This window comes from Erithacus rubecula, assembly GCF_903797595.1.
Source record: "Erithacus rubecula genome assembly, chromosome: 10".
In the NCBI taxonomy this organism is placed as follows: Eukaryota; Metazoa; Chordata; class Aves; order Passeriformes; family Muscicapidae; genus Erithacus; species Erithacus rubecula.
In genome coordinates this window covers 7041229-7064669 of record NC_136662.1, presented here as the reverse complement: position 1 = coordinate 7064669, position 23441 = coordinate 7041229, and the positions used below count along the sequence as shown (strand labels likewise).

At 35.7% G+C, this 23441-nt stretch overlaps 1 protein-coding gene across 4 annotated transcripts in view; it reads right to left on the bottom strand.

The window, feature by feature from the left end:
• CAMSAP2 (calmodulin regulated spectrin associated protein family member 2) overlaps positions 1-23441 on the bottom strand; it is a 78883-nt gene that overhangs the window by 13256 nt on the left and 42186 nt on the right. For 2 of the 4 annotated variants that reach the window (XM_079313556.1, XM_079313557.1), the window contains exons 5-9: positions 19337-19369; positions 15106-15247; positions 11878-12017; positions 4035-4128; positions 2891-2984 (exon numbers count right to left, since the gene is read on the bottom strand). In XM_079313556.1, coding sequence (XP_079169682.1) covers positions 2891-2984; positions 4035-4128; positions 11878-12017; positions 15106-15247; positions 19337-19369 — 503 coding nt within the window. The remainder of the gene's footprint in view (positions 1-2890; positions 2985-4034; positions 4129-11877; positions 12018-15105; positions 15248-19336; positions 19370-23441) is intronic. The other 2 variants (XM_079313558.1, XM_079313559.1) reach the window with 1 other exon arrangement.

The following is a 23441-nucleotide window of genomic DNA, read 5'->3' as shown; positions in this document are numbered from 1 at the left end:
TTTGTTAATGTGCTTGTCTCCTGATTTATTTCATGTAAATGTCTCTATTAGAAGGTTCCATTTTTTAGGTTTGATTTCAGTAAAAGGTCTAAACAAACATGAGCAAAATAAGGCAGCTCCTACTGGCCTCAAAACTGAGTGATTGCAGCCAGTATCACATACTTCCCATGTATTTCTATTTTCAGTTGCTTAGTCTGAAACTTCTGCTTTGTGTCTGAACTGCAACATGAACAAGGAGATAATAAAAAAGATTTTGTGACAGACATGACTTTATAAATAAAAAAATATGTTCACTACTAAAGGAGTAATTATAGAGATTTCCCCAGTTTCTACTTACACATACTTTATTTGCTTTACAGAGAAGGTCTGTAATTGAGTAGCTGTGTTAATCCAGGATTAGGGTAACATAATTCAATGTTTTGATCAAGGTGCTTTTTCATGATCAGAACAAAGACACATACATAAAGACACATGGATTTCTATGTAAAACACTTCTAGAGAAGCCAGACTTCAAACACAAGCTGGATTAAATCCTTTCATGTTTTGAATTTTGTCCACTGAATTGAAGAGCACACTCCCAAACAGACAGTTTTCAGTCAGAATATTTGTTTAGTGTTACTACATTTGTATATACAGTATAGTGTAGAATTGTCTCTAAATAGTATTTGCAAGAAGGATAGTAACATCAATTTAAGAAAAATACAATCTACAAAAGCATCTTTCACAAGTATATATTAAATTATTCAATATAGGTTCCCATAAATTCCCGGGTTTTTTGTGTCAATAACATTACATACTACAACATAGCTGTTTTAAATGGCATTTGAGATCCCTCTGAAAATTTTTAAATCCTAATGTCTGTAAGTTATCTGAAAAGAAAAGCATACTTTCCAAATTTAACCCTGCAGCCTGTGAAAATCTGCTACCATGAAGAAAATCTATACACTTAATTTTCCTTGGTGAAAAGACTGATTCTGGCACCAAGCCTGGGTTCCATGGCAACCTCAGACATCCTAACTGCTCACTGCCATAGTCCCACTCCCTCCTCTGTGCTGGCTCTGCTCTCCAGCCAATCCTCTGAGTCATTTCAACAAGCTACAGTGACAGAACATTCACTTTTTCCAGCTGGGTTCGTTTTTCTGTCTTTGTGTGCTGAAATGGCAACTCAAACACTCAAGGGGGCAGAAATGCACAGTGGGGACTGGAGGAAGGCCATGAGCACAACATCCTGCAGTCAAGTCCAGGCAACCTGCAGCCCATGGCATGGTTGGGTTCCAACCATCTGAAATTACTTTTTGGGCCCCTCCTTTGTCCTGCAGTGATGTATGATCAAGTTGGATGAAATATCCTGGATTTTGAGGAGAGATACAGCAAATGGCCTTAGGAACTCTTGCTTCAAAGGATATGTTCAAAACTACTGGTTCTTGTTCTGCTGGCTTATATGCTCAGTTTACATGAAAACAGAATCATTTTCTACAACAGAAACACACTTGGGATACACACAGGGAAAAGATTTGTATTTAATTATAGTGTGAAATATTGTTCCCTTGTTAAAGTCAGCATAGATTCCAAAACTACTAAAAACGTACTCAGGAACCTTAAATCTCAAACCCAACCAAACCCTCACCTCTCTCTCCAAAAACCTCATCCAAAAACAACAGAAAAGGCTAAACAGGATTATCTGAGTTGGAAACCAACCATTTGTTGGTTTAATTTGTTGGTAAATATCCAGTTAAAAAGCTAATTTTATCCTTTTCCTTCAATAAACCAAAATAAAAGCCCCAAAATTATAAATGTATTGTAACACTGTCTCTCATTCACTAAGTCCAGATCAGATCACTGGAAGGCTTTCTTTACCTTGACAAAAGAAAGATTAAAAAGAATGCCTAATGCACAATTTATGTCCCTTATCATGGAAATAATAGGTTGGAAAAGACCTTTAAGATAATGAAATCCAGCTGTTAACCCTGCCAAGGCCACCACTAAACCATGTCTGTGAGTGCCACATGTACACATCTTAAATACTTCCAGAGATGGAGGCTCCATCACTCTCCCAGCAGCCTGTCACCAAACTTGTTTTGGTGACAACATTTTTGCTAATATGCAATTTAAGCCTTTCCTAGTGCAAATGGAGGCTGTTTCTCTTCTCTTATCACTTTCTCCTTGGGAGAGGAGACCAATCTCCACCTCTCTTTCAGGTAGTTGTGGACAGCAATTAGGTCTCCCTTGAGAAATCCATCAAGTGTATGATGAGCTACAGAACATTAGGGAAACAAGATGTTTCTATATTGCTTCCTAATCTGTACCAGTAATACTAAAAATAATGTTCTTACCTTTTGAGGTTTATAGTTTCTTTCTAATTCTCCTCCCCACTGGGAGGCAGTTGGGGTGGGAAAATTAATCACAGCATAAGTATTTATTTTTACCTATTTGAATTTCATGGTACTATAGTAACATAACCAAATCAAACTAAACCCATCACTCAGGGTTTTTCTTGCTGTTACCTTAGTTTACTTTCACTATAACTTTTGGAAAATTTGCTGTGAATTGCAGAAAAGCAGCTCCTTCATAGCAGACCTGACTAACAGTTCCAGTGGAAATTGAAGAGGACAAGGCCATGTGACACTGCTGTGCTGAATGCTGAGGGTTCTTTTGGGCACTGCTAAGAGAACAGCACGCTGTCCAAGTGTAAAAACATGAACAAACAGCTTGCCATGCAGCAGGGAGGGAGGGCTCAACTACAGGATACTGCACAAAATTCCACAGATTGAATCTGTAATTCAATCACTGAGCTCTGCAAAAAGTAAAAAAATTATAGTAAAAACAACTGTTTGATTTTGCACAGAAAGGAGGAGATTGTGAAACAGTACTAATGATTCTCTGTCATTACCTGGCTACAAAGTCAGAACCAGATGGACCATCCACATAATTTCTTCTGTTAGCATTCAAGCTGTGAGCAGAAGCTGCATCTTTTGCAGGTTCAGCTGCCAGGAAGAACAAAGTTCAAGTTATTATAGTTTAGTGTTCAGTTAAATGACATATTAGAAAAGCTTTCCAAAATATTCTGAAATAATGATTTTAAATGATTTAAAGAATTTTCATTGATTCCACTATTTAGATTAAAACTGTCATTTCATTTCATCTTTAGTGCTCTAAAGCTCCCATACTGGCACTAATGAAATAAATGGAGACTGACAAAATAGACTAGAAAAAGCAAGCAAAGAACTAATACAGAAAAATAAACTAAAAATAGCCACAAAATTAAAGGAAACAAACAGTTTTACTAAAATTTGTTCTTCTGGAAGAAATGTTTCTGATAAAAGTTCTTCTTCCCAAATCCTTAGACTAACTAGAAAATAGGTTTTTTTGTCACACTCTAAACCAGTTAGCACTTACCTAAAGATTAATATCAGATTTGTACGTGCTATAAAGCATAAAAATGAAGAAAAGGTCTAACAGCCACCCAATTAAAAACTCTTCCTAGTGCATGGAAAGCCAATCACAGCACTGCTGTGTGTTACCTGAAAGGAGTCATTAAGAGATCTCAAGATCTATCTGAAAGGTGGATTTTAAATGTGAGAATTTCTGATGAAAGATGGTGCCTTTGCACAGGGTACAAAAATGCAATTTTACAATTAGCTCTCTATTCACTTTGCCCAGATTTATGATTCTTTCTCTTGGTATATTCTCAGCAACACAATTCTTCAGGCTAAATTCTGTTCTTGGTTTCTTATTATATTTGTAATTCTTGCATGGGCATAAATAGATTCAAGGCTTGTTTAGGTCAGGAAAATTTGCAAGTGATTATACCACAACCATTTAAATGAGTTTTTGGTAACAGACAGCAAAATCTAATTATGATTTATGAGATGAACATTTACAATGAAAAAAGAGTACTCCTCTCCTTCTTTAAGGGGGTTGTACACTGAAAAATCCTATTAATTAAAATATTCACTGCATTTGTGAACACAATGGCAATCTGTACACATACATATCAAAACATGCATATTTAGGCCAATCCATAACATAATTACCTTGGGGATGCACAACAACACGGGGTTGTACAAATGATGGTTTCACCACTTCAAACCACCAGAACAATTCAGCCATGAACACCATGTAATTGCTCTACATGAAACAAAAAAAAGAAAAAGATGGAGAGAAACTGATGTTAGAACACAAGCCTGCAAATAAAGAGATTAAGCAGCACTTGGGAGATGCCTCTGTTTCAACCAATTTAAAATCTCCACTTATTTTACTATCTGCACTATTTTTTTAGAGACCAGTACAATTGATCTTTAGCACCAACACAGAACTTGACCAGATTGCAAGTGACTGGCTTGAAGCATTTCATAACAAGCATATGCTTGAGCCTGATGTCTTGCAGGGAGGGCAGAGAGGAGCAGGATGGGTGGAAAAAAATGCCTTCCAAAGATCAGCCACTTCCATTAAAAAATAGCAGTGAAAAGCCCACTGCAAGGCTAGGCAATGCTTTTTTCAGAGATTTTTAACATGGAAAAGTATGGCAGCCCTTTGTTTTAGTACAGGAAGTTGGAATCTGATTTTGACTTTTGTGTTAAGTTTGTGCTTTTTTCCCATTCATGAAGTTCTACCCAGATTTAGAAGTCTTTAATGCCAAACAAAAAACAGCAGCAGTTTCTTGACTGCAGGATAGAACAAGGTTTTAGCTCCAGAGGTTTATGCACTGCTGATACATATGTACCTACTGTATGTTCTCATTACACAGCTTTGAAAGATACAGTGTGGGAGCCACCAGATTAAACAGAAGGGGAAAAACAGATGAAAAGGGAAAAAAAAAACTGGTGACAAACTGCATCAACAACAACAAAAATCAATAGAGGAAATCCAGGCAGGAACAGTTGTTTCTGCTGCAAGAATATATGAGGAAAGCAAAAAGCCCAGAAGGTTGTTGACTGTGGAGGCTGAAGAGTTCAGAGGCCAAAGCTTCATCTTCAGTGAGGATGATAGATATTTCATATCTAGAAATATCAACTGAATGACACCAGCAAATATCCAGGTACGAGCTGGCTCAAGCAGGTGCACAGATCTTCACCACCAGTCTTACAAAGTCAGAAGATGTAAACAATGCTTATACATTAAACTGGGAAAACATAATTAAACAACTTTTTCAATTAGTTTCTTTCAAAAATTCCAAACAAAAAAGTCATTCTAATTAAAAAACAAATCAGAGACATTAAGGATAAGAAGGCAATTTTAAAATAAATAGAATAATTACCAAAAAAACTTTGATAATAAATGAGATTATCTCAATTCTGTATCAGTATATTTGAAAATATAATTTTGAGTATATATTTGACACTTTTGCTTCAGATTTATTTTTGCTGAAGATTTCTAACATGGATAAGCCTATACTTCAGCAAAGGGATACTCAGACCAAAAGCTACTCCTACACTGTACTATATGGTGAAGGAATCAGGCAGATGTTGCAGAGTTATTACACACAAGTTATAAATAGAATAGGAAAACCCCCATCACTGCTTATCCAGCTCGACAGAATTGAATGAGGAAAAGTGCATAGCATGTTTTCTATTCAAGTAAATGTCAGGCATAGCATCACACAATGATTTCATTAGGAATCTTAGACCAAGAAAAAAATCAGATGCACTTCTCAGACAAAATATGATTTTTAATAGTACAGTTTCAAAGTATTACAAATTCCCTCTGAATATTTCCCCCTTCCCTCTCCTTAAACTTTTATATTTTTAACGCAATTTTTAGTAAAAAGTTGAAATCATAAAATGTTCTAATCATAGCTTTGTCCCCATCCAAAATACTATTGCATTCAGACACTCCAATTTCTCATGTTTATATTGAAATGCTGCATTTCAACAATAAAAAAGAAACACAATAGTGTGACTGTTTTATGAAGGACAGATATTCCTTCTGAGAATATCTTCTACTTAGTCCTGAGCTGCTGCGAGACTGTTTGTTTTTCTAAAGCCACCAAAGCAGCATTTACTGAACTAAAAATGAAAGTGCTGCACAGCCCACTGAGAACAGAGGCTACTTTAGATATCTGATGGTGAGCCATCATGATGGAAATCATGTTTTCACACAAGTTATTTTTAGTCAGAAAAGGATGTTAAGAATGATTGAAGGACAGACTGTTGAGTAACAGATTTTTTTGGAAAAACTAGCAGTGGGTCTATAGTAATGTTGCTATCCAGGACTCAAAAGAATGTAGATATGATTTCCATAGATTTTTGCCTTGATTACAGTGACAGAAATTCTAGCAGCTTGCCATATGATTATCACATGCACTGACAGTAATATTCAGAAGCAGAACAGTATTTTAACAGTAATAAAATCTAAGGAAGCTCTGAGCAGTCCAGGCTGGCTCAAGCCCCCTGAACAGCAGATGGCAGACTTGCAGTTTCAGAGATCATTATTAGCTAAACATTCTCATTTAATTTAATTTCATTTAATCTCATTTAATTGTAAAAACTTCAAATAAATGATACCCTCCTAATACCTATAAGTTTTAGAATAACCACAATATCACATACAGAAATATACATATACTTTGTCATCAGGCTTGTATCCACTAAACTTGGGTGTGAGAGCAGCCATAGAGGCTTAGAATTTTTTTGCAAAATTAACATAAAATACACTGTACAATTTTTACCATGATGCACATTAAAATCTCTGTTCAGTGGGTCAGGAAAGGTCACATCCAGTGCAAATCCACAGTTTTTTTGTTATACAAGTGCCAATGTAAATGCTTCAAGCCTGCAGAAAACTGCAGTGTCACAAACTGTCTCAAGAAGGCCAGACTACAGCTGTGTATGACCCAAACAAGCCAGTTTGTCTTCTGTCCTGCCACAGGCTGATAAATGCCACACAAACTCAGTTCTAAAATGCACTATGCTTTGTTTCAGACCAGAACTGAGAGGGAAGAGCAGCTGACATCAGTGAAAGCAAACCACGATGCTTCCCTTTAAATAATGAGTCAGGAACATTTGGTCCCTCTCAGGGAAAAACCGTCTCAAAAAACTGTTCCCTGGTTGAATCTTACATTTAATTCCTTCTCCTGAATCCTTTTAACCTGGCCAGATGGGAATTAAATGGCTGAACTGAGTCCCACCATACATAATAAGTGCCTCACCAAGCACAGCCAGCTGCTCTCCCAGGTCCTTCAGGGGCTCCAGTTGCCAGCTGAGACTCAGGTGAGCAGCCTGGCTGGCAGTGGGAGGGAAAGCTGTGCAACACATGTGGACATTGTGCAGCCCTGAATTTCTAGGATGACCTATGCAATGTATTCAAACACTATTTTTATGTCTCTGGTGCTGATTACAGCCTGTGCTTGTGTTGTTTACAAATAGACACCGGAATGTTACATCAGAAAGTATAAGTATTCAAAAGTGCTCAAGTGGAATAAATATTTTTTAATATAAATCAACCCTTCAGATATATACTCCTGTTCAATTTAGCAGTGGGAAAAAAAAAAAAAAGAAGTTCTGGATTTGAATCAAAAAAGATTTGACAGTGCAAATGTTTTTTCTGCCACTCTGGTTAGTAATTAGGTGCAAAAATAAGGCACCTATTCCAAGTGCTTAGTTGTGATTCTGCACAGTTTGGAGTCTGGCCCACATCTAGGTCAGAGGAACGCCCTTTCAGTCAAGACACAGCACTCAGATTTGCACAGACTCATCTCTTGGATTTGCGTCATTTCACATTCTGAAAGCTTTCATTCTGTAATAAAGATGCCTTCTGCATGAGCTTGGGTGAGCAGACTCTACAGATCTCAGCACAGAGCAGCCAGAGAAGCAGCATCTGTGCTGAAGGACATGCAAACTCCCCCAGCACCAACTGGGGCTGCAGAGCCCCATGGCCCTGCTGAATTCCCAGGAACACACAGGCTCAGAGCAGCAGGACTCTGCCAGGTCCTTACAGGACCAGCAGAACGTGCCTGTGTCAGCAACAGGCTCTACAACCCTGGCTGCACCCACAGGGGCAGCAGTTACTACATGCAAACATTATGTGTATATACACACCCCAAGGGACAAATGAGCCCCTTGAGAAACTTTCTGCACATGTTCCTAAAGCCACTGGTGAGCCACTTGCTTCTGGGAGATCATGGGCTCCAGCCCAGAAAAAATGACTCTGTGAGCAAGAGAGTGCTGTGTGTGAATAGCTAACTCTTAATAATAACTGAGTCATGCCACTGATAATGGCAGGTGAATTCACAAAATGTGTCCTAATATGGTGATGTCAGTCTCACCATCAATCCCCTATCAATGAAGAGAGACTGTACAATATGTGTACATTAAATGAGTAGCAGAGATTTAGGATGTCTCTTTAAAAAAGCAAAGTACAAATGCACACATTTGTAGAGGCTCAGGTAAAGGAACACTTACAAAAGACAACAATTAACTGCCTGTCAATTGATGCAATGCCAGGTTTGCTCTCAAATCATGGCAAACACCAAACTATTCCAGTTGTCAGTCAGTCTCCTCCTTGACACTTAACCTCCTAAATGACTGGTTCTTAGATATGAAGTCTGTGGCCCTACTAGAATAAAGCAGCAGAGAATGACTTAGAATTAAAATAAACATCTCACATGTTCCATTTTGCATGAGACACATGGAAATTACTTCTAAAAGTTAAAAAAACCCACATATTTGGTTGCAATTGATTATATTCTTGATAATTTTTTCTCTTCAGTATAGTACCCTTATACTGCAATATAGCATCCTTATAGTAATTATACATTCCACTGGACTGCCAAAGCACAAATGCTACCTAACTCCCATTATATCTCAGTGCTAATCAACAGATCAGACAAAGCAATAAATAAGTCTTTAGGGTTCTGCAGAGTGTCTCATACTTCTTGCCATGGCACTTAATGCAAGGTTTTCTATTTCTACAAACTTGTTATTTGAAAAGGGAAAACAAGCACATTTCAAGTCACAATAAAACAGCTCCTTCAGCTCTGTGTGCTTTCCCAGATACAGGTGAAGAACAAGATACTTAAAAAATAAGTTCAGTCTGAAGATAAAACTGCTTACAGGAGAAGGGCAAAAAAGCAATCTGCACAACTAAAGATTCAAGATTTTTTACTATTTCCTCTTGTTATATATGCAGGGAGAATTCAGAAAACATTGTGATTATTTTTATGTAATCACTCTCTACTTGTGTTTGTCTGCCTCAAAGGAAAACAACCAGGAACCAGTATAGTCCCTTGTTGGTGCCCCAAGCATCCATGGAATGTATTGAAATATTTTTTTCTTTAATATCAGTAGCCCTGCCCAAGAAACATCTTATGAAGAACTTTACAAATATATTTTTCTTAGAGGAGAAGGAATAGGCAATAAAGAGCAACAAAACTTTCTGCTTCATTTGATTATATCACATTAAAGCTGTCTAGAAATCCAGACAAAGCTTATTTCTCCTCTGTGCTAAACCAAAAATAAGCCAACAGTTTAATCTGCTGCCAAATCTTAGAGCCTCTGTCAAAGACTCAGGATGCTGAAGTGAAGTCACTGTGTTTCTGTGCATTTTGATGGAAAAACCCAAAGCAGGCAATGTCACTTTGGTCAAGTGCTGCACTAAATTTCTGCATCATATCCTATCTCTAACCTACTTTGATGTAATGCACCAGGACAGTGCAGGGTGCCCTGGGAAGAATGTAAGGTATGTACTTTGTGCTGGATCATTTCAGAAGAGATTCTGCTCTCTTCCTGCTTAAGAACTAGCAGCAAGTCAGGATACCTACTGTAATTTCTAGGACCACACAAGGCACAGCACTGTAATTCCAAAAACGCTGCTGTGGTTTTTTACCTGAGGCTTTTTCCAGTAAGATATCAGCAGTTGGTCTTTTTTACTTTTTCTGTCACCACTATGAGTGTAAAAGATTTTTAAGCCAAAAGCATAGTGGCACCTACTGTGCAGTATGAGCCACTCTGACAACAGACAGGAATTTCTGCTGATTAACAAAGACACCTCTATAAATACTAAGATTTCATACTATGTACATTTTGTAGGCTGAGATAAGAGTAGCTTCCACAAACCAGTGTAATTCAATGTGCAATATCTGAAATATCCATTTACAAGCTTTTTTAAAATGACAATAAAATTCTTTGGAGAATAAACATATTTATTAAAACTTACTCTAATGACATGCACTGGAAAACTAAGTAGCTCTTTTAATAATAAATTTATTTTTAAAGCAAATTAACTCTTTACATTGGAAAAACAGAGTTTACAGCACTAGCTGAAGTTTCCATGCCAAGTTTTAGAAGAAAAACTTGGCAGCCTTGCTTTGTAGCATTTACATCTAAATAAGCATCCATGCCACAGCAACTTGTAAAAATATGATCACAAAAGGCTTTCTCAGAACTAGAAATACTCTAACTCTTTGAAAGAACTCTAAATCCTATCTAAAAACAGTGTTCAGAAACAGCAAAATCACTGAATCTGCTGCACTTTAAAAGTGTAAAGTCTGATGCATTGGGATACTGACAAAATATTTACTATAGTTTTTTTTCTTTTTTTCAAATGAAGTTTCTTAGTGCATATTGGTTTGAGAAATAATTCAAGCCATTACTATAAAAATGGTATGAGTGATTATCATGAATCAAAACATGAATAATCAACTGTGCTTATTCCATGTGTCTGTAAGCAGAGAGAAACCATCAAAATGCAGTGAAGGAGTTGTACTGGAGAGCACTGAGTGTGGCTGTAGAATATGAGGTGCAGCCAAGGCAGACTGCAATGCAGCAGACTTCACCAGCATGTGAAATTTAACAGCACCAAAAGCTGACTGAAAGCAGTCACTACACAACTTTGCAAACACCAAACAAACCAGCAACAGCTAAGTAGTCTAGACTTAGGTCCTACTGCCCTTACTCACCCTGGCAGCCCATTACTTATTTGAAAAGGATTGAGTTCAACCCTACAGGAGACAACAAAGCTGTATTCAAGCTCTGGCTTCTGACTCTGCTTGTGAGATTGCTAGAAAATCATAAAAGCAGTGAAATGACCCAGATATTTAGAAACCAATTATATCCCATCTACAGTGGATATGCTGACTTCAGAAAAATAATATTTCATTCCCCAAAGGCAACCCAACAAGAATCTTAAGCAAATGAAGTGTGTTTTATATAGAAGAAATTCTTAGTGAAACATAATAATGAAAAATTAAAATTACAATCAGGCAAATCATTCAGTTGCTCCTTTTCTTTCTGCACACGGCTTAAAGAATTACAGAATAATGCTTTATTTTCCACTTTGTAAAAGAGAAAAATCTTAGATTGACTGAAAACACAATTGTTTATTCAAACAACTGTATTTGTTGGAATTGTGTTACTGCTTGTTTTTGGGGCAAAAAGCCATTGGATTTTCCAATGAAATTAGAATTTTACAGTTTTGCAAAAGTGAAAGAGCTTTAAGATTAACACACATGAAATTACTGTGTATACAGAAAAGAGTAAGAACAGTGAGTAATAATTCCATAAACAACTCCTCAATATTTCCCCTCTTTTTTAAGGCCTTGATACATTTAAACTAATACAGATCACTATTACATTTTAAAAGAAATATTGCAGATTACACACTTCAGGCATTTATGAGAAAAAAGATAAAGTAGGAAATAGTTTCGCACAAAATCAAAGTTTTTACAAATACTTTCATAAGTGCTTTTCAAAAAATACTTAGAAATTACTAGGGAAACATAACGGGCAAAAGAAGGTGGCTTTTCATTCTGCTGAAATTTGTGCCTTACATGCTATGTCACAAGAGAACCCATACAGCAGCAAAAAAAAGACTAAATATATCATTAGCAAAATAGTTCTGTGGATGTTGCTTGCATTTTTATTTAACTGTTAGATTTTTTACCTTTATTGAAGAAGCTGCATAGAGCATGTCCTCAAGACTGAAATGGCAACACTGGTTGAGGTATTCCTGACAAAATTCTTGAATCAATTGTAGATTATACAGGCTGTCAGCCAAAGACATTGTATCTTTCAAACAAATATCTATAAAGGAAGAAAAGAAGCAAAGATTAGATACAACTACAGATTTGCAAAAAAATGTTTTTCAGCTTTTACAGATTCAGGAGCATTTACTGAATAATTTCAGACAATTTCTGCCCCACTCCTCCCCACCAGAGACTTTTATTTTTCCAATTCAGAAATGAAAGAAATTATTTATCGACATTTTATCTTTGCATTTCTAAATATTAAGATATTTTTGTAAAAATGAATTTTGTTTTTCACCGTTGACAAGTTAATTTGTTTCTGTTTTGTCTTTTGTGAAAAAGTAAGTTATTCTCTCACCCCAACTATTTCAATGTAATGAAAAAATACATTTAATAACTAATATTTTTTTAATAGTTAGATTTTCTATAGAGCAACAGCAGCAAGAAATATACAAATTTTTGCAAATGCTTCTCCATACATATTAGTTCTTTGTCTTTAAACAGGGACCCAAGTACATTTTAGCATCAACAACCTGGATGTTTACAAAAAAACCAGCCTGGTCTAAGGTATTTGTGTATTGAGATGTTTGAGATGAGATTTTCCAAGGAGCTTGAAGGCTGTTATATCAATTATCACTCTCAGTTTGAAAGTGTTATTTAAAGACAAAGAAGTGAACAGACTTGTATAGTTATACAGTATTCTCTGATTATTATTCAAGCTCAGATAGTCTCTGTTGTCTTTTTATGACTGCTTCTTGGAAAGTTAAGTAGCAATAATAAGTCCCATGAAAAAAAGATAGTCCTCTTAAAAGACAGGACTGAAGAGAAGAATTAAATATACTTCCAAAGCATGCATCAGATTTTATTCCTAAAGCAACAATGTATGACAGAACTCCACATAAGTTTTGAATTGTTAAGGATAAAAGGTTTCTTCATGAAAGGAATCTACTTTGATGCCAGCAGGATAAGGATTCCCATACTGAAGAAAATCAGACACAGTCCATAATTCCAACCCCACAGATGATGGTCAATAAGAAAAAATGTTTGACTAAACTGACTGAGATTAAATCAGAAATGCAAAATGTGAAGTCATACATTTGAATCTAATAAAATTCTAATGTGATTCAATGACTGAAGGTGATATAGAGCAGGGAGTTATCATGTATTAGCCACTGTAAACATGTGCCTTTGGCATCATGCAGCTATGGAAAAAACAAACATGATGCTAAAACCTATCAGAAAATTTATTTCCAGCATTGACAGAGGAGCACTGCACAAGGCAAGAATGGGATGCCAGTCTCTGTACAATTACAACCATCCATAGTCAAGAATGATAAACCCAAACTGGACAAGTTTCAGAGGAAGACTATTGAGGATAATAATGAGAATGGAAATCCACTTCAGCAGGAGAGACTGAAAAGGCTTGGTTCAGTAGCCTGGGCTAAAACAAGAGGAAGAAAAACAGATAAAAAATGGGAACATCAGATTAGAAGCTATTCAAACCAAAGGATGCTGCTGCAAGAACAACAAAAGCCTGTAAGACAGGCTACAGGCAGACTTAGGTAAAACACAAGAATGAAATTTAAAATCATGCAAAAAAATTGAACTATACAACAGTGGGTAAGAAGAGTACAGATTTTCAAGATTTTGACAGTTTTAAGATAGAACAAGACAAATTCATGAAAGGGATTATATAATTTTGTCCATAGTCAACTTCTTGACTCAATGGGAGTCCTTTCTAGTTCTGCATTCCTTCAAGGAAACCTATATTTGAAAGTGAAATGAAAACTTAATGAGAAGAATTTTTCTATTTCAGACTACAGAGAATCATAGAATACTTTCTTCTCTTTTGTTAATGCATTTTAAGCCTTTTTTGCATATGTATTTTTATTACTTGCCTTCTTCAGTTTCAATACAGAACCAAATCTCAGTAAAATTCAACATGCATCAAAAATTATATTACCTAAGTACAGGGAAGATGAACAAAGTCTTATTAAAGTGTTTCCAGTTGCTTTGGAGTACCTTTGAATTTACTTCTGAGACAATGACATGCACATTTGTATCTTTAGGGAAGAAGATGCCAGGACACCTAACAAGAATATTAAACTAAACTCTAAAGATGACATGTGCCTTGCCATTAAAAGCCAGATGCTGGAGGAAGGTGCTGGTCACACAAGACCTTTCAGACTGTTCTCAGCCATGCTGGAGCACAACAGAAGTACCAGGTGTTACCCCAGTCAATACCACCCAAGTTTTAACTCTTCCCTAATCACATATAATAGTATGCATTTGGCTGCAATGTTTATGCAAACTGAAAGTTCTATTTATCAAAATTCTCAAGCTGCAGAAGAAAGGTGAATGAATACATATTTGTGCCTTTCATCTTCAATGCCTACTGTGCTTGAAGCTCTCTATAAAGTGGTTGTGTATATGAATTCCAGATTTCAGCCCTTACCAAGCTCTAAACCTTTCTTCATATTCCTGGATTTCTCAGGATGTTTCTGCATAAGTGTTCCCACGACATCAAAGGTATCATAGAAAGAACACAGGCAGAAAATGATGGGTGTTAGCTGCCAAGACATTTTACAGCTCTTAGTTGCCAAGAGGAAGGTATAACTTTACCAGGCTGCTGAGCAAAAGAATGAGATGAAGCAGCTCATCCTCACAGACAATTGCTATTATAGAACAGCACGACACTAATATATTCTACACTATATATTTTTGTTTACTCTATAAATCATCCAGGTAGGTCTCAGGTGAACTAAAAGCACAGAATACAGAGCAACTATTTGCCATGCAGTGAAGCTACACAGAGTCTAATTTTAAACTCTTCTAAGTTTTACATCTGTAACTGTTCAGATTCACAAAAAAGCATTTATGTGGCTTTAAGAATAAGAGTTTTGCAGATAATTTCAAGTATGTTTATTTTAGTGTGACAACATAAAAGCAAGCACACTGGAAAAGACATATGGGTTCCTTTTATTTAAAGGTAAAATGAAATAGGCACAAAGTTTATATTAAACCTGCCACATTCAAAAATGTCTGCTGTATTACTGCATTTAAGCACCTTCCTTCACACAGTTCCCAAATACAGACATTTAAACTTTTATGGCCCATGTGAACAAGCCAAGAGATACCAGACATACCCTCCAGTTTAATGATATCTGGACAGTAGAAGTGGATCAGGGCTGCTAGAGCACAACCATCTGTACCATCCTTCAGCAGATTCTCCACCAAGGGAATGCAGGGCAGCTGTTTCAGCAATGTTTGCTCCTTCCGGTAACGAGCCTACAATTTGAAATGCAGAAATTTAGAGAAACAAAGGCTCTGAAACATATGAAGAAACAAATTCATGCTGTAGATTTTACACTGTTAGTGAAAAAGCAGTATTCAAGAAATAGCTGAATATTGTCAGTATTCTATTTCCTAACACTATTCATGTTATGCTACATTTCTAACAGGATAAATAATATCTAAGACGAAAGGAACAATGCTAATACTAAGTTTAGCCTTCAAAATTAAGTTTTGATGATCTCTCTACAGCACACTAAACTAAATAACATTCTATACCTGACCTAAAATGTAACAGTCATTATTATGCAATCAAAAAATGATCTGTGTGCAAACACAGTGAGACAAGTCCTTAGCTGGTGCAACTTCAGTTTACTGGTAAGTCACATGACTCTGACCTAAGTATCTTGCCCAAAATCTCATTCATATAACTGACTTAATGACAAATTTAGAAGTAAGAAGATCTGCATTTTATCAACTCCATTTTTATTACTAGTATCTGCCACTATAAGCAGTCATAAACATATGTCACTCATAAACATAGAGAAATATTAATGGTCAACTGTTATGACCATGCAGTGACCCAGTAATAAATGGAAATATTTAAAAAATTCAGTCAGCATATAAAGAGATCATTAGGTTAGGATACTGATACAGCATTTATCTGTAGTGAATATATGTTCAATGGATTTCTTTCTTCTTGTGTGTGATAGGAGAGAAGGGCTTATTGAAAAAAATGGACTTAACATAATTTCTATTTTTTTTCCACTTCTTCCTGGGAAAGGAAACAGAAGTGGAAGAAAGTGGTATAGATTTTCTTAGTATTATTTACTAAGACATTTTAAAACAGTAGTGAAGGGTAACTGCTTTATTCATACCACAGAACTACTTAGGAGTTGTAGAGTGTTTCTGAGTTAATCTCATGCTATTTAAATGCATCTATACACACTGAACTGCAAGTCTCCCTGAAGGGACTCTAAGAAGTCTTTGTGGAAATCACTCTTCCCAGCAAGGCCAAAGCTGACTGTTCCTACCACCTTCTCTTCACCTTTTTGCTGTGCTGGAGCAATTGCTGATGGAACTGTACCAAAACCATTGGTCCAGCTACAGCAACTCTTCCTCCTTTGTTTCTGCAGTGAATGAGCAGGGAAGGAGGTTTTAGGGGTGGGGTATGAATTGTTGAATCCATCTGTGCATGCAAAAATGTCTGTAGAACCACAGACTAACCCTGAGGGCTGTACTTACTGTCACTGGATTTCTGTCAAGGATCACGTGGGATTATTTTAGTGAATGTCAGTGTCCCCTAACTGGCCTAAGAAGTAAAAGCCTAATCTGGCAACAGCAGCCACATCAGTTCTAAAAACATAAAGGGCTTGCACTTGGCCCAGAGAACTTATACCTGAAGCAATTAATATTAAAAAAAACCCCTGAGATTTAGTTGCTATTTCATGCTTTTAGTGTAGTTGTATTTGTGTGTCAAACACACTTTATAAAAACGAAAATCCCGTTTCTGTGTGCTAGAGGAAACATTAACACCAAACAAAAATTGTGTTCCTGTTATGCATTATTAATATTTTTTCATCATGCTCTTAATACTCCCGAGTATCTCTAATGAAATAGGCCAATTATAATTGCAGTGAAAGTTTATTCTTTCTCACTCTATGGCAATCCAGTGACCCTCTATGATGAAAATGCTCTGAGTTTAAAATTCCATCTTATTGTGTCCATGTATGTTCTCCTCAAAATGATTGAAATTAACTCTATGAAATACCACAATTTAATTATGATTAAGCATCAATAATGGTAACAGATACAGGACAGAACAGATGGACTGAACATCATGATCCAATTTATATTTATATATTTTTTGAATGGTATCTTTTAATGGAGTATTCAAAAATTTGAAATTGATAATATAGTGGTGTTGTACAGTAAATCCTGTGAAAAAGTACACTGCACTTTGATGATGCCTTCACTGGCCTTAGGAACAGTACTCACCCATGCTAGAAACTGTGTCATATCTTTGAAGTGGACATAAAGGATTTAATTCATTGTAGAGAATGCCAAGCACATTACTTCAGGAAAGATAAACTCATATAACCTGATCTGCTAGGTTCATTAGTGTATAGCAGGCATCATGTTTCAATTTGGTTGAAAAGATAAAAGAAATTATACTGAAAAAAATGAAAGGCACTGCACTGAATGTACTGCATTTTAAATAAACTTCCATTTGAAGAAACTCTTCTCATCAGCTGCAGTGTTTGCTACTTAATGTATATGTAACAATGAAAAAGATGAACTTCTACATTATAAAGCTCTAGAGTTAATTGAAACAGAAATGCTAATATAGGCATCTTGTTTCTGAGATCCTAAACCATCATGACTTAGCATCCTTGAGCTTATTCCACTTAACCTAGTCTAGGTATAGTCAAGACACTTGCCTAGAAACAAGGTCAGCTAAAGATGAACCAATTGCATACCAGCTACTCTGTCCTAAGTGCTTGTGTGTATTCAGAGCTAATCATTAATAATGAATGCTCTTACACATTTACCATACAGCAGATAACATGTTATAAATGTACTTAACAGTTTTTAGCTGCCTCTATGCTGAGGAATATCTGCCACTGTGAAATGTGCTCTGTTCTAAAGGGAAGAGACAAGACTGGCTGAAGCAGAGCAGCCTGAGTCTTATAACTTGGGGTTTAATTGTATCTCTACTGAACTAACACCATCAGGTAATATAAATACCACTAATTCAAGCTGTTTACAGATTACTGACAGGCAAACTGGAGTTAGTGTCTCAACAGACTGAGTATTTTAGAAATGAATATTATTTTTATGAAAAGGAAGATACTCACTAGTAAACCAACACTTGAGACAAAAACAGAACACAGACATTCTGAGACTGTTTTCAAGTAGCCTTACTTTGACAAAATAAGACCAAAAAAAAAAAGTGAAATATTGATCCATCTTATATTCTTTTCTTCATTTTCTTCATTCCAATTGGCTACACTACCTTAATTCCAAAAGAAAATTAAAGGGTTGTACTGTGAAGAGCAGAGTATCTGTGTATCACAACTGCAACAGATACCTTCACAGAGCAACAGCCCCCAGAGACAATCAGGAGTCTGAACACTGCTCAGGTTGTAGGACACAGTACTTTTAAACTGCTTTTCCAGATACAGAGTAATTTTTAATGTTGCCTACATGCACCTGCCTTGTTAATTTCAATTTCTTTTGCAATGTAAGAAGTGTTTCATTAGTTATGGCAACGAACATCTGAGGGACTGCTAGATCAATTATTTGGTAATCTTCAGAGCAATGATAGATGGGAATTACTTCTTTGGAATTCAGATCAGAAGTATGCAATTCTGCATATACCTGAACAGCTGTTCCCAGCCAAACCTTGCCAAATAAACAATCTGAATGTACATCAAGTGTGAATTCCTACATGACAGAGCAAAGCAATGATAACCCCAAGGTGACACAGCACAGAGAAAACAAACTTTATATTATTGCAGACATGAAAAGCTATTTTTTACTTTTAGTGAAATTATAATCTCACTAAAAGTATGCTGCTTTGGGTCATTTTGTGTGGGGAGAGATTAACATCAGTCTTAAATCAGCTAAATAAATGGGGAATTCTAGTTGAATGATGTAATGATTGCATATGCTTAGAATAAATAAGATTTCAGATTGCATGTAGCATCAACAATCACAAACTACTTCTGTAAGTTTCTTTTTTAAAAAGAATTGATATCAAATAGCATGTGTTTACTGAAAGTTTATGAAAAAGTGGATTATAAATGTTCATTTGACACGTGTTAATAACAGGTAGCAGTGCCCTGTACAAACCCACTGACTGCCTGAAAAGTAATTCCTTATCCAGCATCATATCTCATATTTCTTTTGCACAGATTACCTTGCAAAACAGGCTTCTGCAATTATGCACTCCTTTGCAGGGCAATCTCTTATAAAATCATCTCATACAGATAAATGAAATGAATGATTAGACCAGCATGACATGGACAAAGCCATTCCCAAAATAAGCAATTTGATCAAAGTGAAGCAGTTGGGCAAACTTACAGGAACCAGTTTCCAAAACCATTTGGTAGGAGACTTCAGAGGAAGCAGTAGGAAAAAAGGATAAAAGCAAAAAGCAAAGGGAAAAAAAAAAAAAAAAGGAACATTTTATCAGATTTCATAAATTACTTTTATAAAGCAATTTTCTTTAACATTCTCAATTTTGTATAACAGTGAGTTGTAATTTAATGGCAAGCATAAGTGCACTGTAACCTCTGCATATTGAGCTAATTAGCAGCAATAACACAGGAGAAATATGTCTGCACTCTTTGTAGATCAACATTATAATTTTCCCACATGAACAGCTAGGATTGTCAGATCAATGCAGTTTTATGAAATGCTTTCACACATCTAATTGTACTCTACATATGCAATCCGACTGAAGAATTTATTTGAGACTTGAAGTCATGATATCACAAGTATCAAAATGAACTCCAGCAGCACACATGGGGAAGCAGGGAAGCTAAAGCAATGAAAAAAGGGATAAACACACTGTAGTACAGTACACCCAACTGCAGTGAAGCTTGTGTTAGTTACTTCAAGCCAAACAGTAACATTCAACAATATTTTTAAACAATCATATGACAGTTTTCAGGACAACAAGAGGTACAGGCAGTTATATTTTTACAATGACAAATCACATTAGCATCAGCTGCATGATGTGCAATGACCTGAAATGTAGATGGAGTTTTGACTACTGGCAGAGGAATTATCAGAACTAATACATAAACCTCTAAACTCATACACAATCCCAAAAAAAAAAAAAAAAAAAAAAAAAAGCTAATCTGAAGCACACAGATTTTTTTCTGCAACTCTGTGCACTTGTCTGGCATAATACTTCTAGTATTAAAAACAAAAATATTATGCACTAGTACTATAGATACACACAGAAAATATCACTACTCTATTGATTTCATTGTAGAAAAATAAAAATCAAACCCATTACTGAAGTGCAGAAAGAATTTAGTTGTGTTTAATGAAGATAACTATTTTCTGGAAATGGTAAAAATGTAGTTTAAAACTATCATGGAACAAATTGCTATGAAACCTTATTATTTTCTGTAGTTGTTAAAATACTGCGCTTCCATAAAACCTTGAAAACAACTGCAGTAACAATACAGAGCTTTTATGGAAAAAAGCTATTGTGCACTAATGGGTGTGCAGTAGTAACACAGATATTTTCAACATCCTCTCCATTTCACTGGATTGTAGCAGGGAAGAATTCCAAAGGCACTTAGAAGAAATCAACTACAAGATGCATGTCAGTGTGTGGCTCTGGACATTTCCGTCACACCCAAAAGGATTCAGTTACTCTTAATCTCACTGAAAAATAGTTAGTGTATGGAAAAACATGCATATTTGAAAACAAATTATCTTAATTTTCAACTGCAATCAGGAATTCTAAACTGTATAACAAAGCAAAGTTTTGGCTAACTTGGTTGATATCAGACCTAGGCTGCCTATTATTCTATTTAACACTGACAGGAGCATTGTTCTTGCCTTTATCAAAGTGCAGTGTATTTCAGACCTGGACTCCAAAAGTCCATCAGTATCTATTTAATGCTAAGCTGAAGAACTACTCTTTGCAAAAAAGCACACATTCATTTCAATTCTGAGACCAGCTCTCTCTAACAGTAACAACTCAAAATAGTAATCCAATACATATTTTTATTTATCCACTTGGTTGAAACTGTGCTTGAGATTACTATGAATATGCTTCAGAGGGGTGAAAGACTTTTGAAATTTAAATTCAAACATACAGTAAGATTTATAATTACACATTTTCTAAGGCCACATAAAGGAAGAGATTCAAGAAAAGCTGAAGTCTCTTGGACAACCTGGGAATTCAGTGGTTGTTGAACTGTCACTTTAGATCAGTAAGAATACACTTTTTTGCCCTGTAACTTCACAAAAATCAGTCACTATGAAACAAACTAAGCAGAGAATCCTGGCTGACTTCCCAATGTTTAAAACAACAACAAATTCGAAAATAAAACCTCACAAAACAAAAAACAAAACAAAAAAACAAAAAAAAAAGCTGAAAGAACAAATAGTCCCTCAGGTTGTGAGCCTATGGTTTTACACTATGATTTTTTAACCTCTCTAACAAAAATTTTTAAACATGACTATGATAAATTTATTTCCATATAAGCTTATCTTATGGTGCCAAGACATGATAGTCATGCCTTTCATGAACTGCTTGTCTCTGCTATCTTCCTTGCACCATCATTTGTGTTCATGCAGCTGTGCACTGATTGGATCAAGAAGCTGATTCTACTGCAAACTTTTCTTCTTGACAGGTTAGCTTTTGGTATCAGTGTGGATTTAGGAAACATTAAGTTCTAGTGGAAAGTGTAACTACAGTATTAGTGTTTTACCTTCACACAAGAGGTTGCACTGTTTAAACTGATCTTACAAAAAGTTTGAAGAGTCACATTTGTTTCTCTCATAGGATTTGTATTTGACTTAAATCTGTTCAGACTGATTCAGTCTAAACCACAGAAGCAGACAGAAGAACGTGTTTTGGGAAAGCTCCAACTACACTGAAAATCAGCAATTTAACCAGTGCAACTGTACATTCACTACATATTGTTCAGTGCAAGGCTGAAAATCAAAGCTATTTACTACAAAACTTGAAATCCTAATTCTGAAAAGAGATGCAGAGACTCTACCAGAAAAAGATGGTTACCACAAATCACCAGCTGATCAAGGTCCACAGAGGACTACCTGGAACTAAAAATCATACACACTCCTTCCTCTTTTATCTTCTACAGACAGCTAGTAGCAGAAGACAGAGAAAGAAAACAAAAGCAACCTCAATCTGTTAATACTGATTTTATCTACCCAGACACAGAGAACAGTATATCTTATAATTTGTAGTATCTAATAATCTGTATTTGAAGTTTAAACCTTCATAGAAATTTACTAATCATTGCAAAAGGATTCACCACAGTTTTGTAACAACACAGTAACACAGTTTGGCAGGCTTGAGGGCTACACAGAAATTATTTTCCACAACTGATCTAACTGTATGAAATTATTTTAAAATTTATATGTTATTTGTTTCGCCTTTTAGGTACCTAATTTTCCTGCTTCTTGGTCAGAAATTAAACCTAAAAAAGAGCTTTCCCTATTGACTGAATTTATGTATTCTTTCCATGTTTGCTTGGCCATCTCTAATCAGCAGAAAGGGCATTCAGAATTTAAAATTAGTTCACATTCAAGACCTGACTATACCTTGGAAACTCTGAAACTTAAACAAACAAAGGTTTTGTCTAAAAAGGAGAGATAACAAAGCTTTTTAAATTTTCATATGGAGTTCACCATTTGAACTACTAAATGCCTTGGTAACATGGAGAATATTAAATTTAAAAGCCCCAGGCTGAAAATTATGGTGGAAGACAGAAAAGCTGAACAATGGATAATTCCAGTTCCCCTTTACACTAAGTTTTAAAAAACAAATAGAAGCAGCAGTTAGGAATTTAAAAATATCAAAGAAAGAAAATAAAACAATTCAGAAACTGATAATCAAGCTACAACTGTAATATGAGCATAGAAAATGCTAAAAATATATATATACAAGCATAGTTAAATTTTTCCAAAAAATGGCAAATGTTGTAGTAGGGCTTTAGTTAATACAAAGGCAGAATTTAATTTCCTCTGCTCACCTTTTTAAAATCTAAGAATACCTATTGCTATTAATAACTAAAGCCAAGCACAACATGAAATGAGAAATTATATACATATTTCAACAAGACTCAAACCTGGTACAGGAATTCAGCTACAGTTATTTCACAGGTTTGTTGAGTGCAGAGGTAAGGCCAATAGCATCAGTGATTCTGAGCTTTTAAAGGAGCAATACATGTACTGATGCAAGATGGAGACAGACAATCAGTGTAAAACACCTGGGCATCTGGGAATAGACACCAAGAGATGCCACATGATAATTTAACTGAAACTCCTGTTAGAAATGCAACTTGATTTGATGCAATTGGCTCATCCAGTGCATCTGCATTAGTTTTCCTAATTATTCAGTATAATGCTCTGGTAAGAAATGCAGGGTTTAGTTGGGATGTTCCCTGTGTTTCTAAACCTCAGATATTTGCAT